This window comes from Cyprinodon tularosa, unplaced genomic scaffold (assembly GCF_016077235.1).
Source record: "Cyprinodon tularosa strain WSP-4 unplaced genomic scaffold, ASM1607723v1 ctg916, whole genome shotgun sequence".
In the NCBI taxonomy this organism is placed as follows: domain Eukaryota; kingdom Metazoa; phylum Chordata; class Actinopteri; order Cyprinodontiformes; family Cyprinodontidae; genus Cyprinodon; species Cyprinodon tularosa.
This window is the reverse complement of record NW_024039692.1, coordinates 153010-167048: the sequence shown is the minus strand read 5'-3', so window position 1 is coordinate 167048 and position 14039 is coordinate 153010. Positions and strand designations below refer to the sequence as shown.

Genomic DNA, 14039 nt, shown 5'->3' with positions numbered 1-14039 from the left:
AATACTGGAAGGCAGGATGGTAATCTGGATGAACTGACTGCACTGATCCAGTTTTCAGGTGGACTTTCTCACTTAAAAGCATATTTAAACTAATTTTTACCCACTGATCACAGCAAATATAACTGCCATTGTTACAAGCAAAGAAAGGAAAGGGTAGCTCCGCCCAACGTGCATCAGACCCACTTTCCACCGCGCAGCCAGAGCAGCAAAGATGCTTCAGCCCCGCCTCAGAACTAAACTTGTACAAGCATCAGCTCCTGCTGCTTGCGGTCTAAACGTAGCATTAAGATGTTCCTGTATCAAGCTGCGCACAATGCTCTTAAAACTGAACAGGTAAAAAAAATGTAAATAAAAAATATGATGGAAACTGCTTAAAGGAATAAAACACAGCCATAACAAATCCAGTGAAGTGGTCTATTAGTGGGCGAGGCCAGCAAGCTTTTGGGGATGTTGGCTGAAGTCATTTTTAAAGTTGAAGCAAGATGAGGTAGATGGAAATCAACACAACAGAAACGCTCCTCTGGAAAACATGTCTGTTCCCCACTTTCCCTCATAAGCATGCTTTCTTTCTTTCTTTTTTTTCTGTCTTTCTTTAAGATCCAGTCACCCTATAACTAATCAATACGTCACAAATGAAACTACCTCCCTGTGTAATGAAAGTCCTTCTCTGTCCAGAGACCCGTTACTCTAAAGAGTCTGGTGTATTTCCCCTTTTAGCTTATTTAAAATCACTGCGTCTCAGATGTGTCTGATTTATTTGCGTTACAGGACGTGTGTTAATGGTTCTCCAGTCACCAGTGCTTTGCAGCTTCACCATGGAGACCGAATCCTCTGGGGAAACAACCACTTCTTCAGGTGATTTTCATCAATATTTCATTTCATAGTGTTTTTAAAACCACTTTTAATTTTCGTTTTTTCATATTCATTTTATTTTAAAGCTTAACCCTTAAAGAGACTGACACGTTTATCTCACTTTAAGAATCACTTTGGCAAAGCGGCGTTCACGTCCAACGGAGGAAGAGGAGGGTGAGGGCGGCGGGTTGAAGAACAGCGGCAGCAGTGAGCAGCTGGATGCAGACGGCGACACGGCCAGCGAAGTCTCCAGTGAAGTCAGCTTCTCATACGAGTTCGCTCAGACCGAGGTCATGATGAAAGCCCTGGGCAGCAACGGTGAGCGGAGAGATCAGAATGTTGTTGTTGTTTTTTCCCACCATGCCGCAGCTCATTCTGCTTCCGACTCCACTCAGACCCCATGCAGGCGGTCCTCCAGTCTCTGGAGAGGCAGCATGAGGAGGAGAAGCGGTCTGCACTGGAGCGACAGAGACAGATGTATGAGCAGGAGCTCCAGCAGCTTCGCAAGAAGCTCAACCCAGACCGGCTGTCCTCAGGCCAGGCTGGAGGACAGACGTCCGGCCAGCAAGGACCGGGACAGCAGTCTCACTACCGCAGCATGGAGAGGCTCAGCATGGGAGGGATGAGCCACTCTACCAGCGCTCAGAGCAGACTGAGGCAGTGGAGTGAGGATAGGTGGGTGTGTGTGCATGCAGGGTGTGTAAGCAGCAGCTACAGATTCCCTCATTCCTCCTCCCCTCTGTCATTTTTATCCACCTCTGTTCTCTTGTAGGGAGGCTGTGTTGGTGAGGAGTCTCCGGAGGCTGAGGGAGCAGATAGTGAGAGCAAACCTTCTGGTGCAAGAGGCGTGTTTTATCTCAGAGGAGCTGGAGCGCCACACAGAGTACAGAGTCACCCTGCAGATCCCCTCAGACAACCTCAACGCTAACCGCAAGGTCTGTACCTCAGGGGACCTCCTACTTGCCCAGGTGTTTACCTGCTGCTGGTGACCCAGAATGAAATGTGTGCAGAGGGACGCGGTGCTGAGTGAACCGGCTATTCAGGTTCGGAGGCGATGTCGGGGCAAACAGATCTGGAGTTTGGAGAAGATGGAGAACCGCCTGGTCGATATGAGGGAGCTTTACCAGGAGTGGCAGGACTATCATCTCCATCACCAGGACGATCCGGTCAGCTGACTCTACAAGCTTTGAGCTGTAATCGGGTCATAAAATAAAAATCTGTTCACTTTTACACGTTAATAAACCTCCCCTCCTTCAGGTGATGCGTTCCTACTTCAGACGAGCAGACCCGTTCTTCGACGAGCAGGAGAACCACAGCTTGATCGGAGTCGCCAATGTTTTCCTCTCATGTCTTTTCTACGACGTAAAGCTGCAGTACGCCGTTCCCATCATCAACCAGAAGGGAGAGGTATAATCCACGCATCTCATCCTCTTCCAGCTTTCTTTAAAGCCCAGCAACAGAAATGGAGCTTCTTCTTCTCTCCCCTCTACCTTTGTAGGTCGCTGGACGCTTGCATGTGGAGGTGATGAGGGTGGGAGGGGGCTTAGAGGACAACATGGCAGGAGGAGACGACACGGACAACAACCAGGACTCTGAGTTTGAGGATCGTAAACTGGTCTGCTCGGTAAGTCATGCCGATGAACATTGTTGGGTCTGTTTTATGAATCTGACCTCCATTCAAACTCTGACTTCTCTGTTTGCGTTTACCTGCAGATCAAGATTTTACAAGCCACTGGTCTCCCCCAGCACCTGTCCAACTTTGTCTTCTGTCAGTACTCCTTCTGGGACCAGCCTGAGCCCACCATCGTGGCTCCTGAAGTCGATCCTTACTCCTCGTCCCCAAACTCCAAGGACCCGCACTGTATGGTAGTGTTTGACAGCTGCAAGGTAAACACGGAGCGTCTGGTCTTTATATCACTTCTATATCTGTAATATCTACCTTTCTTTGAGGCGGTGGTGATTGAAGCGACTCTCTGTTGGCTCTCTAGGAGCAGGCGGTGTCTGTAACGGAAGACTTTATCGAGTATCTTACTGAAGGAGCGGTTGCCATCGAGGTTTATGGACACAAACAGTCTGATGCAGGAAGAAACCCGGCCCTGTGGGACCTCAGCATCATCCAGGCTAAAACACGCACACTAAGAGACAGGTCGGTGCCTCTCAATCTTCAAATAGTTCTGCTTTTAGCTTCATTTTTTCCCCCTTGAAGTCTGACAAACTTCCTGGTTTGTTCTGAAGCAAGCATGATGCTGCCACTACCATGTTTTAATATTTTTCAAGATTTTTTTCCCACACGTTATCCATGTTCCATATAAGTGTTGTGGCAAACTTCTTGCATCTTTCTTCCTAAAACGATCTTGGTGCTAATCTTTTTTTCTAGCTCTGTATTGAATGGCTAGCCTGCTGTTGCTTTTTGTCCGATCTGCCTACTGATCCACATGATGCTGCTTGTCCTTCAGTGTTCTCCAGCAAACCCCAGTGACCTTCTTATAAACGCTGCCATTAAATTAGACACAAGCAGGGATAGGTGCTGTTCACATTTGAACTGAACCGGTACCAATGTCCAGCAGGGAATTATTGTCGGTACTCAATGGTGTATTTTTCCAATATCTTGCTACAGTAAGCACATCTTAAACTCCACCTAAGATGATTCTGCTGCCTCATTAGCATTTTACCTCCACTGAATCTTTCAAACATCTTTTCCTCCATGTCGCTGGCTGCAGGCAGACTCAGGAGTTGCAGCCGTAGATCTGAGGATGCCCTCAGCCTTGAGAAAAAATGTTGTGCTTACCCAGGAGCTTCCTCAGAATAGAAATATTCACTTGCCTTGAACTCCAGGTCATGGATGTTGCAGAAAGCGTCTACGTTGCTTTCTGACAAATGGAAGCCTAATTTTGAGCATTACAAAAGCAGTCTTGCTTTTCTGGCCTGGAAAATAATCCACTCTTCCACTTCCTCTTCTGTGCCACATTGTTGCATTTTGGTACCAAAACATGGTATCGTTTGATTTTAAGTTAATAAGTACTCTGTAGTACTGAATTCAGTCAGTACCTACCAGTACGCAGTAGGGGTGTAAATCACATCCATGCATGGCGATTCGATTCAGTATCGATTTCCTGACCCAACGATTCGATTATTTTCGATAACACCTTACAGGCTAGACAATGGTTCAAATTTTAAATAAATCAATGAAAGCTGTAATACCGTTATGCATTTTTTTTTGAGAAACAACAGCAAATAACAGAAGTAGAAAAGCTGTACTCCACCTATTCCTATTAAAACTTATTCACTGAAAAATAATAATACCCCTGCGTTATAGATTCTGAAAGGCCTTGCATCAAAAAATACTGCACAAAATCAGTGCAATGCAATACCTCGGCTCCAGACGTCCCGCCCCCTCCACAGACGCTCCGCTGCACCTCTCCCAAAATGTAGCTGACCGCAGACAGGAGGCCGGCTTGTTTTGTTTTTATGACCGAAATTGCGGAAAACAACTCGTGAAGTTTGACCCGCTAGAAGAGCGAGGTGCTCTTTTTGGCCTTCATGTCCCTCCGTCGTCGGACTAAACTCGCCCCCACTTCCTCACCGCCTCGGCCGTATCTAGACCCACAGCGTGTAGCCCAGACCACGCTTCAATATTGAGCATAAATAAAAAATGTCTGTGTCAAGCTTACAGCAACACACTGCTGTAAGAGTATACCGTAACCAGGAAGCGAGGTAGGAGGGCAAAATAGGTTTAGCGCCACCGCAGCACGGGAGGGAGAATTACGCCCAGGAGCAAATGGATAAAAATTGACCGGAGGAAAAAAAAAAACATGAATCGATTCTCTTGCGGACGTAACGATGCATCGGATCGTCGGCTGTTGGATCGATGCATCGATACAAAACGATTATTATTCACACCCCTAGTACGCAGGTAGGATCTCTTTACTAAATTAGTTTGTTTTTGAAGGCAGTTGTTTGTACCAGGTTTTATTTTGTAGTATCAGAGTGAAGGGGGTTGAACACCAGCTTTTTACATTTTCATGTTTTTATTGGGAAGAGTTAATCCTGTAAAGTCATTGACTTGGTGCAATCAGCTGGTTTTCCTTAGAAACATGTCACCAATGTGTCTGTATGGTCTGATAGAAAGTATTTTGACATGACACGCGTGTTGGGAATCCGTGCTTTATAAATAAATTGAATTGAGCAACATATTGAAAAACCTTTAAAACCTCATGTTTTGTTTTTGGGTTACATTAGATGGAGTGAGGTCACACGTCGCCTGGAACTATGGGTTCAAATCCTGGAAATCAATGAGAATGGAGACTTTGTTCCAGTGGAAGTAGTCCCGGCGAGAGACGTGAACACAGGGGGAATCTTCCAGCTCCGGCAGGTAGCAGCATAAGCTAACAGTCCCAGCCAGCATGATGTTAGCCAGGACTTCAACAGAGCTGAAAAAAGCCCCCTCTTTTTATCTGCAGGGGCAGTCGAGGCGAATCCAAGTAGAAGTGCGTTCAGTTCAGGACTCGGGGACGATGCCTCTGATAGCAGAGATTGTGCTGGCCGTGTCTGTGGGCTGCGCGGAGATCAGAAACAGCACCGCAAACCAGGAAGGGGATGAGATGGACAGCTACCAGGTACTTCATACTAGCACTTTACGTGAGGTAATGGATGAAGATGTGTTAAAACGCCATTGACTGAGGAGTTTGTTGATAGGAAAGAGATCTGGAACGCCTGCGTCGGCAGTGGTTAGCTGCTCTCACCAAGAGACAGGAGTACCTGGACCAACACCTGCAGAGCCTGGTTAGCAAAGCAGGTAACATCAACCTCTACTTTTAAAACTTTTTATTTCCTACTTAAAAATGAAGTAAATGTAACTCAATAGCTTCAATGTTTTTTGCTACAGTGATTCATAACAAAATAACAACACTTTTATATAGAACATAAACTGTCTGCTGTCTAAGAATAATATATCTATGGTAGAATGAGTGTAATAAAATCAAGAACCACACAAGAAATGTCAACCACAGGTTCCTGTAGTTGTTGCTGACAGGACAGAGGCGGTTCGGCTGTCAGAGCGGCGGATCTGTGCGTGCCCAAGTCACTTTGTGTCTGATGTGTTTAACTTTGTGTGCAGAGAAAACAGAGGATGACATGGAGAGGGAGGCCCAGCTGCTGGAGTGGAGGTTGACTCTCACTGAGGAGAGAAACGCTGTGATGGTGCCCTCTGCTGGCAGCGGCATCCCTGGAGCTCCTGCAGAATGGTACGGCTCCTGTTTAACAGATCTAATGGACCGAAAGAAAAAAACGGCACACATTCTAAGTTAGTGACACAATGCTCGTCTGCTCACAGGGCTCCTCTGCCAGGGATGGAAACGCACATTCCCGTCCTCTTCCTGGACCTCAAACGTAAGGAGTTTTATTAACTGGAGCAGTTTGTGCTCAGTTGTCTTAGGCTGGTTGTAAATGTCTTTTTTTATTTTTTTTTCTCCCCCAGCAGATGATCTCAGCTCTCAAGAGCAGTTTGAAATGCCCGAGGCTGGAGGCTGGGACGCCACACTGAGCGGAGAAGACGAGGATGACTTCTTCGACCTGCAGATTGTGAAACACTACGATGGAGAGGTGAACATCGACCCGCTGGAATTTCATTTTTTTTTTACGTCTCTTTGAAATACAGTGGAGGTTTTTGCCACTTGCCTTGTAGCTATAACTCTGAATGTTGACAGGTGAAAGCAGAGGCTTCATGGGACTCCACCGTCCACGAGTGTCCTCAGCTCAGTCGGGGCGGGTCGTGGCCGGAGCAGCGCGTCTACCTGACGGTTCGGGCGGTGGTTCAGCTCAGCCACCCTGCTGACATGCAGCTGGTTCTCAGGAAGAGGATCTGCGTCAACGTTAACCCGGGACGCCAGGGCTTTGCCCACAACTTTCTCAGGAGAATGTCCACCCGCAGCACCATACCTGGCTGCGGCGTTACCTTCGAGGTGGTTTCCAACATTCCTGGGGTAAGACGGAGAAAAGGTCGACGGCAATATCTATTTACACATTCATGCTAAATGCAATCAAACCCTTCAATATTTGTTTTGTTTTTTGCATCAGGATGCTCCAGGCTCAGAGGACAGGGAGATGCTGGCTCGGCTAGCGGCAAACGCACACAACAGCCAATCGGGAGACGACGAGGCTGCCATTGAGAAATACCTGCGCAGCGTGATGAGTCTGGAAAACATCCTGACCCTGGACAGACTCAGACAGGTAGAAGGAGAATATCCTAGAGCTGCAAACATAGAATCTGGTTAGAGATAGACAGACGGGTGATGAGGAAGGCAGTCACTTTGAAACGTTTCTGATTTGGTTTAATATGATCTTCTGGCAGGAAGTAGCAGTGAAGGAGCAGCTGGCGGGCAAAGGAAGGAGTAACAGGAGGAGTCTGAGCTCTCCTTCTGTTCACAGGGTAAAATATACAAGCAGATGATTCCACATGATTCCACAGAAAGACTTAAAATGTTTCTGCTTCTGGTGTTTCAGCTGTCTGGAAGTAGGCAGGACCTGTCCACACCCTGCCTGCTGGATGACAAGGTACCACAATCCTTTGTTCAGTTTTAATCATCGTGTAGGTATGCAGGGGGGGGGGAGGCGACCTCCTGGTTTCCTGAACTAATCCTGTCTCTGCTTCTGAAGGGTCGATGGGAAAGCCAGCAGGATATCTTCATGCCCACTCACCGCACCCTCCCTCGCCCAGCATCGTCCCCATCTACTTACTCTACCTCCCCCTCCTCATCCTCTCTGCCCTTCAACATGACCCCCCCACAGAACCAGGAACCAGAGCAAGGTAAACATCCTGCCCTTTATGGTTTCTCTGATCCATCTCCTTCTCTCTCCTTCTTTCTCTCCTTCTTTCCTCCATTATCACATCCTACCTCCTTTCTTTTCTCTGGGACTTTTCTTAGACCTTGTATTTATCTCTCCGTTTGATGTTTTCCACCCTTTAACACATTGTCTGAACCCCCATCCACCTTAAAAACTCATGTTATTTGGCTGTTCTTTTTCTCACTTTACTTTTCATCCATCTTGTGTTTTGAGCTGTTCAAATGCTTTAGATCCTGCAGCTGATCTAAGCTCTGAAATCTAATGTATCCATATTTCTGACATAAGGCAGCCTGATTTCTTCTTCATTTCAGTGTGACATGAAATTAATTTTGTCTCAGAAATGAACAGAATTAATGATCTGACAGTATTGAAATAGTGAGTGTGGTAGCGTAGCTGTAAAACCTCTCATCTGTGTTTATTTGGAGGCTTCCTCCGTCAGCCTGTCACTATGTTGGGATTTTTGCCATTCTCTGGACTTCTTGTCTTAATCTTTCACACTTCCTCCACCTCCCGGACCTCCTCTTGTTTTCCTGCTTTCTTTCCTCTCTTTCTGCCTCCACCTTGCCGTCCATCCCTTCCCCCTCCCCTCCCCTCCCCCAGGTCGTTTAGGACTTGCTGCCTCTTATCTTTCAGTTAAGGCCCTCGTTCCTCAGATGCCCAAACTACTTAAGTCTCTTTTTCCTGCGCGGGACGAGAAGAAAGAGCTCAGACCGTCGCCGCAAGGCCAGCAGGTCAGCAGAGCCAGAAATGGCCCATAAAGCAAAGACAAAAGCCTCTATAATAGTTGTTTAATCATGCTGGACAAATCTACCCAGCAAAGCAACTTAACACGGACATAAACAGATCCTAACTCTCCTTTGTCACTCAGCAGCACGTGCCTCGTATTGTGACATCATCAGGAGGGGATGACAGAGCAAAGCCCGAGACGGTGAGAGATCATCTTTTCCACATGAAGCAGTAAAGCTAATATAGATGTTTGCAAAAGGTTTGAGTTAACATTTCAGACCATCTCTAGCAGCTTCCATTAGCCTGGTTAGCATTGCTTACAGCTAGATTACTAGGCTCTGTGTCTATTCAATGTAGTTTAGGCTTTTAATTCAAATATTTAGTTCAAACATTTCCTCATCCAGCAAGTTGAAGGACAGAGCTCTGTTTTCTATCTGCTGACGTCTACCTGCTGTCGGACCAGTCGACATTCTTGTTTTTTAGAGAATAAAAAATGCTAATTACATGTTTTTTTTTGGCCACTAGCCAGACACGGATCCCAGCAGGTCAAGCTTTCATTGGGTTAGCTCTACTGATTGGCTCACCCCTGTCTTCAATCAGGTGGCTTCTCTTTGGAGGTTTCCTGAATTATCAGGGTTTCCACAGGTCATTAAAAGTCATAAAATGTTTTTTTTTAAATGAAGTCCTTAATTGGCATTAAAATCCATTAAATGTGATTTTTGTGGCATTTAAAATTCTTTATATAAAAATATATAAAAATACGTTTATAAAAACTATTTCGTCAGATATATTATATCGCAATATATTTGCATTGAACTGCTTCCGGTACATCATAAAAGGAAGCTTGAGGCGGAGAAAAAGACAGAGAATGGAAAATGCAAGAGTGGCTGGAAAATGAGGAATTCGGGACATGGCAGCAGACGGTAAACTGGCTGCTGATGACGAAGGATTTAGCCGTGTTTTATGTTTATATATATATATATATATATATATATATATATATATATAAACATAAAACACCGAAAATATTTTTCTTAAAAATTTTTAATGCTCTTTTAATGCATTAAAAGATCAATAAAAGCATTAAATTAGAGTTACTCATTCCTGTATAAACCCTGATAATTTTTAGTTTATAATTCTCAACATTCATTTCAATGAGTTATGTTCAAATGGGGGTTTTGGGCTTCAGTTCAAACCTCACAGAAAATCTGGAGCGTGAGAGTAGCCTTTTTTTTTTTTATCTGAGCTTTTTGTTCAAACCAGAAAAGTTCACATAGGCTGAAATCTGGGTTTTCATGGAAGCCGCTAACATTAGGTGACTGAGACAATCAGGGACGGGCCTGCAGGCAGTTGCTAAATGTAGCTGCTTGTTGAACCCGTAGCTGTTCTGTAGAGAAGACCATAAAACTATGAACAAAAGCTAATGTCGCTAACGCTAAAACCACATGAACAGACATTTTAAGCAAGTCAAATGGTTCGTATCCTTGCAAAGAAAATAAGGAGTTTGAAAAGTCGGAAATATCTCCTCTTACATTTTCTCCCCCTAAAATTATTATTAGACATGAATCTTAAGACAATTTCAGAAGGATTGATTGTGTAAAATACCAGGTTATGGCTGCATAGCCTCTATCACTCACCTAAGCCTTTCTCTAAAGACATTCCTCTATGTATATTAGCAATGTTCTTATTGTTTGTGGACATGATGGTAAAACCAGTCATCCAGATCCAGTTCGCTGTGAGAGTTTGATCTGGATTGTTTCATCCAGCTGAATTACAATTAATAACCCAAGTTCCCTCAGGTCCAAGGTAAGTGTTTGGGAAAGTGACCTGAGTTAAGAGGAATTAGCTATGAGGAAAGTTAAAAGTTAAATTTGACTTAGATCTGAAGTTTTTCATCCATTGTAGTGAAGGTTCGGAGTTTGTGCCGAACCAACACGGTGTCAGCCTAAAGACTGATGCTAAAAACAGAAGCTCAGTATGGCGTCCTTTTGGACGCCATACTGAGCTCATTACGCCATACGCCGTAATGTGGCTTTAAGGTTGTGGATTTTAACCCTTGACGTTTGTTCTTTTTGCCTTGTTGTCTCTGCATGCTGTCGTCTGTCCCTCTGTTGCTGCGGTAACCGCTGGGTCCCTGCAGGCTGTTGTCCTTCGGCCTGCTGCCAAAGACAGACGGAGCGAGTTTCCAGATGTCTCTCCTCTTCCTGTGCATGACCTGCATGACACCACCCCCCTAAGCCCCCTCAGCCAGTCGTCCAGCGGCTATTTTTCCGCTAGCGTTTCTACGGTTACCCTGTCTGACGTCCTCCAACCCTCCTCGTCGTCTTCATCCCTCCTGGGTGCCGACGCCGCATCTCCCTCAAACCCACAGCAGCAGGGCGCTGACAGGAACGATGTTGTGACCTCTCCTCAGTGCGGCGCCAAGATGGCGGTCGTCGTATCCAACCACAACAGCGTTCCTTCGGTGCTCTCCTTCTCCGACCAGAAGCTAGTCAACTCGGGAGAGGGAGACGGCTTTGAGAGGCTGGAGATCTTTGTGGACGAGGATGAGCGTAGTCATGACGACGTACTGCCTGACTGGCTGACGGAAGGGGCGTATGTGACCGTGGGAAGCAACAAGGCCGGAACTGTGCGCTACGTGGGGACGACGAGGTTTGCAGATGGCGTGTGGGTAGGCGTGGAGCTGGACACTCCAGTTGGTAAGTGTGAGCTGTAAAAAACGAAATCCGACGCCATTTATGACCATGATGATTAGCGGCGTTTCCTCCCTGCAGGTAAAAACGACGGCTCAGTGGGAGGTCATCGGTATTTCCTCTGCAAACCAGGCTACGGGGTGCTGGTCCGGCCAGACCGGCTGTCACGCCGCGATCGGACTGCTCGCCGCACCACAGACTTTGCTCCGTCGGCCCACGTCCCGGTCCTGCGAGGGGAAGCCATCATAGCACGCAGAGGGGAGAACCGCAAGTCCTGGAGCAACTGAGACGGGAGAGAGAAACTCCCCACGGTTCATCTTCTTCTACTCCTAAAAACCCATCAGGCTCGGTCTGACGCCTGCTGGAAACTAAACATATGACTATAAGTCAAAGAACGAGGTCGGGGCGTAAAGAGCCCGCTTAGGAAAAATAGGAGAGGAAAGGATCCTCAGAGTGGCGCCTCCTCAGAGATCCTCTCTGAGACGATATGCAGGGATGCAAACTCCTCACTGTTTTCACCATCCCATCTAAAAGGGAGGAACAGCTTTTTATAACACACTATTAAAAAAAGCTCTGATCTAACACCTCGCCTTGACAAACTGACAGAGAATTATAGGATTTTTGTTTTCTTTGTTTTTTTATAGATGAATGAGGAAATAAAAATGGACAAAAAAAAAGCTTAAACTGACAAAACACTTTGATAAGAAATGTTTGCATCCCTGCATATCCTTCTGAACCTAATTTCCCAGAATACACCGCCAGAACTGCCGCCCTCCTGAACTGTTTAAGGTCCGGTCCAGTTCGCAGCCTTTGGATCAGCTGGAACTTTGGCCGTCCCTAATGGACTCCTCTCTTTCTTTTGAGGACAGATCCTCCCAGAACGTGCCTTCACCATGGTCTGGTTCCTGTTCGTTTCTCTAAGATCTGCGTTCTGTTTGCCGTGTTCATGAAGAGAAAGCCTCGTGCAAAGTGTGAGGTGATCTCAGGGACTGCAGAGGGTGGGGCTTTGTGTGCGTGTCAGAGCTGTATAGTTTATGTAAATCTCATGTGTTAAAAGATGAAGGCAGACGGTGCAGCGGGAAGAGTTGCGTCCTGGCGGGGAAAGGCCACCGGGGTGGATATTTTGCACTGGAGACGGTGGAGGAAGAGCTTCTGTACGTTAGCGGAACGCGAGCGCGGTTACCGGCTTCTGTTCGGGAACGTTTCTGATGATGCTGTCGTTTTGCTGCAAGCATTGACGGAGAGAGGATGTGTTTAGGAAGGAGACAGGAGGTTTCTGAAGGATACATCCAGCTGATTTGATCCTATGCATGCAAGTTTTAAGGAGAGGCTTGTTTTTGTGCTTGTTTTGATTTTTTTTGTTTATCTGACAGAATATGTTGGGAGGGCGTCAGCTGGTTTCTACATTCCAGACACACCCAGTGAAGAAAAACAGGAGGCGGTGAACCTTAGGAGCTCCTAAATTAGTTTTTATAATTTTATCAAACATTCCAGGATGATTTGAACCTGAACTTTGACCAATAGGAAGATTTTCAGGACTGTGAGGTTTTTAGGACTGTACTAGATGGCATCAATTTGCAGTAGCGTTCACTTTTAACCCAGATGATCCGCTTTGTCGCCATGGAGACAGATTGGGTCATGGACATGTGGTGTGTTCTCTCTGATCCTGTGGTGTTCCTCCACAATCACAGCTTTAGATACAGTCTTCATTAACATGATTGTCATATAAATACAAGCGTTTGGTCAAATTAACTGCAATTATTTATGTTTGGCTCAAAAGAAAATGAATTCAAGCATCACCTGTAGTCGTCATCAAACTTCTTGTGTTTTTTTCCAGCTGGAAAATTGATGCCATAGAGTTTAATGTTGACTAACGTCAGCTTAGATGTTGGTCTAAACAACCTTTATAATACTGAGGGCCACTTCCTGGTTACTGAGTCGTAGGACGGGCAACCAATACTGACCTTTGAACTGGAGGAGTCAGCATTCATTCATAGATAATAAACATATTTCTATAGTTTCTTCTCATTTCTAACCATTTATTAATTCCTATAAATGCTTCAGGGTTTCCGCGGGCCATTGTTATTTTTTAAATTGAGGCCTGAATTGGCATTAAAATTAATTAAATGTGTATATTTGGCATTTATAAAAACAATTTCGTCAGATATATTACAATATATTTGTGCGTAGCTGCTTCCTTATGTTGAGAAAAGAACGCAAGGTGGAGAAAAAGCAATAAAATGGGAAATTTTCGACAAAAGTGGATGAAAAAGGAGGAATTCGGCTGGAGCCTGTTGACGGTAAAGATGACTAATAAAATATAACCACTTGTACGAAGCCTCAGACAAATTATATAAAGATGCCAAGGTTTATGCCAAAACGTGTTGTTTTCGTGACCATCAGCATGATGCTACCTCCACCATGCTTGACAGCTGGTTTCAGATCACGTTCAGAGCTTAGCTTTAGCTCTGCAAACTGCAGCATGTTGATCCTGAAACAGAAAAAGCTTCTTTTCAGTTTTTAATTAAACAACAAAGTGGTAGAAACTGCCAAATTACAAGTTTGTTCTCCCAATCATTTTACTGCGGATAAACAACAAATGCTTAATTTCAAACCAATTGACCATCATGCTAATGAATAATGTAACTGTGGATGATTGAAGGTGTAGAGAGGTTTTCAGGAACACTTTGCTTGTTGAACTGTCTGCTGAAGCCGTTGGGTTTCATAAAGCGTCTTCTTCACTTGAGGAAAGCATTAAGTATTTATGTGGGATTTCTTGTACTCATGCTTTTATCGAATGGGAGCAGATGAAGCCTTTTTATTTGAACAATTGTTGCACAAATGATTGAGGGGAATTGCTGCTATGAGCGTTGTAAATATATCCTTGTAAATGAACTGATGGGTTTTTTTCCTGCCGTCTGCTGC

The 14039-nt window shown here is 45.3% G+C and overlaps 1 protein-coding gene across 5 annotated transcripts in view; it reads left to right on the top strand.

Moving 5' to 3' along the window:
- The window catches only part of kif13ba (kinesin family member 13Ba), a 57127-nt gene extending 43088 nt beyond the window's left edge, over positions 1-14039 (top strand). Inside the window, exons 16-39 of one of the 5 annotated variants that reach the window (XM_038274436.1) lie at positions 769-855; positions 980-1170; positions 1248-1527; positions 1625-1787; positions 1863-2018; positions 2110-2259; positions 2351-2476; positions 2566-2739; positions 2841-2998; positions 5092-5224; positions 5313-5468; positions 5548-5647; positions 5969-6095; positions 6185-6240; positions 6332-6453; positions 6558-6833; positions 6928-7080; positions 7202-7279; positions 7354-7404; positions 7507-7657; positions 8296-8426; positions 8564-8623; positions 10562-11120; positions 11196-14039. In XM_038274436.1, coding sequence (XP_038130364.1) covers positions 769-855; positions 980-1170; positions 1248-1527; positions 1625-1787; positions 1863-2018; positions 2110-2259; positions 2351-2476; positions 2566-2739; positions 2841-2998; positions 5092-5224; positions 5313-5468; positions 5548-5647; positions 5969-6095; positions 6185-6240; positions 6332-6453; positions 6558-6833; positions 6928-7080; positions 7202-7279; positions 7354-7404; positions 7507-7657; positions 8296-8426; positions 8564-8623; positions 10562-11120; positions 11196-11401 — 3844 coding nt within the window. In that variant the 3' untranslated portion in view covers positions 11402-14039. Of the gene's footprint in view, positions 1-768; positions 856-979; positions 1171-1247; positions 1528-1624; positions 1788-1862; positions 2019-2109; positions 2260-2350; positions 2477-2565; positions 2740-2840; positions 2999-5091; positions 5225-5312; positions 5469-5547; positions 5648-5968; positions 6096-6184; positions 6241-6328; positions 6454-6557; positions 6834-6927; positions 7081-7201; positions 7280-7353; positions 7405-7506; positions 7658-8295; positions 8427-8563; positions 8624-10561; positions 11121-11195 lie in introns of all 5 variants that reach the window. The other 4 variants (XM_038274438.1, XM_038274437.1, XM_038274435.1 and 1 more) reach the window with 4 other exon arrangements.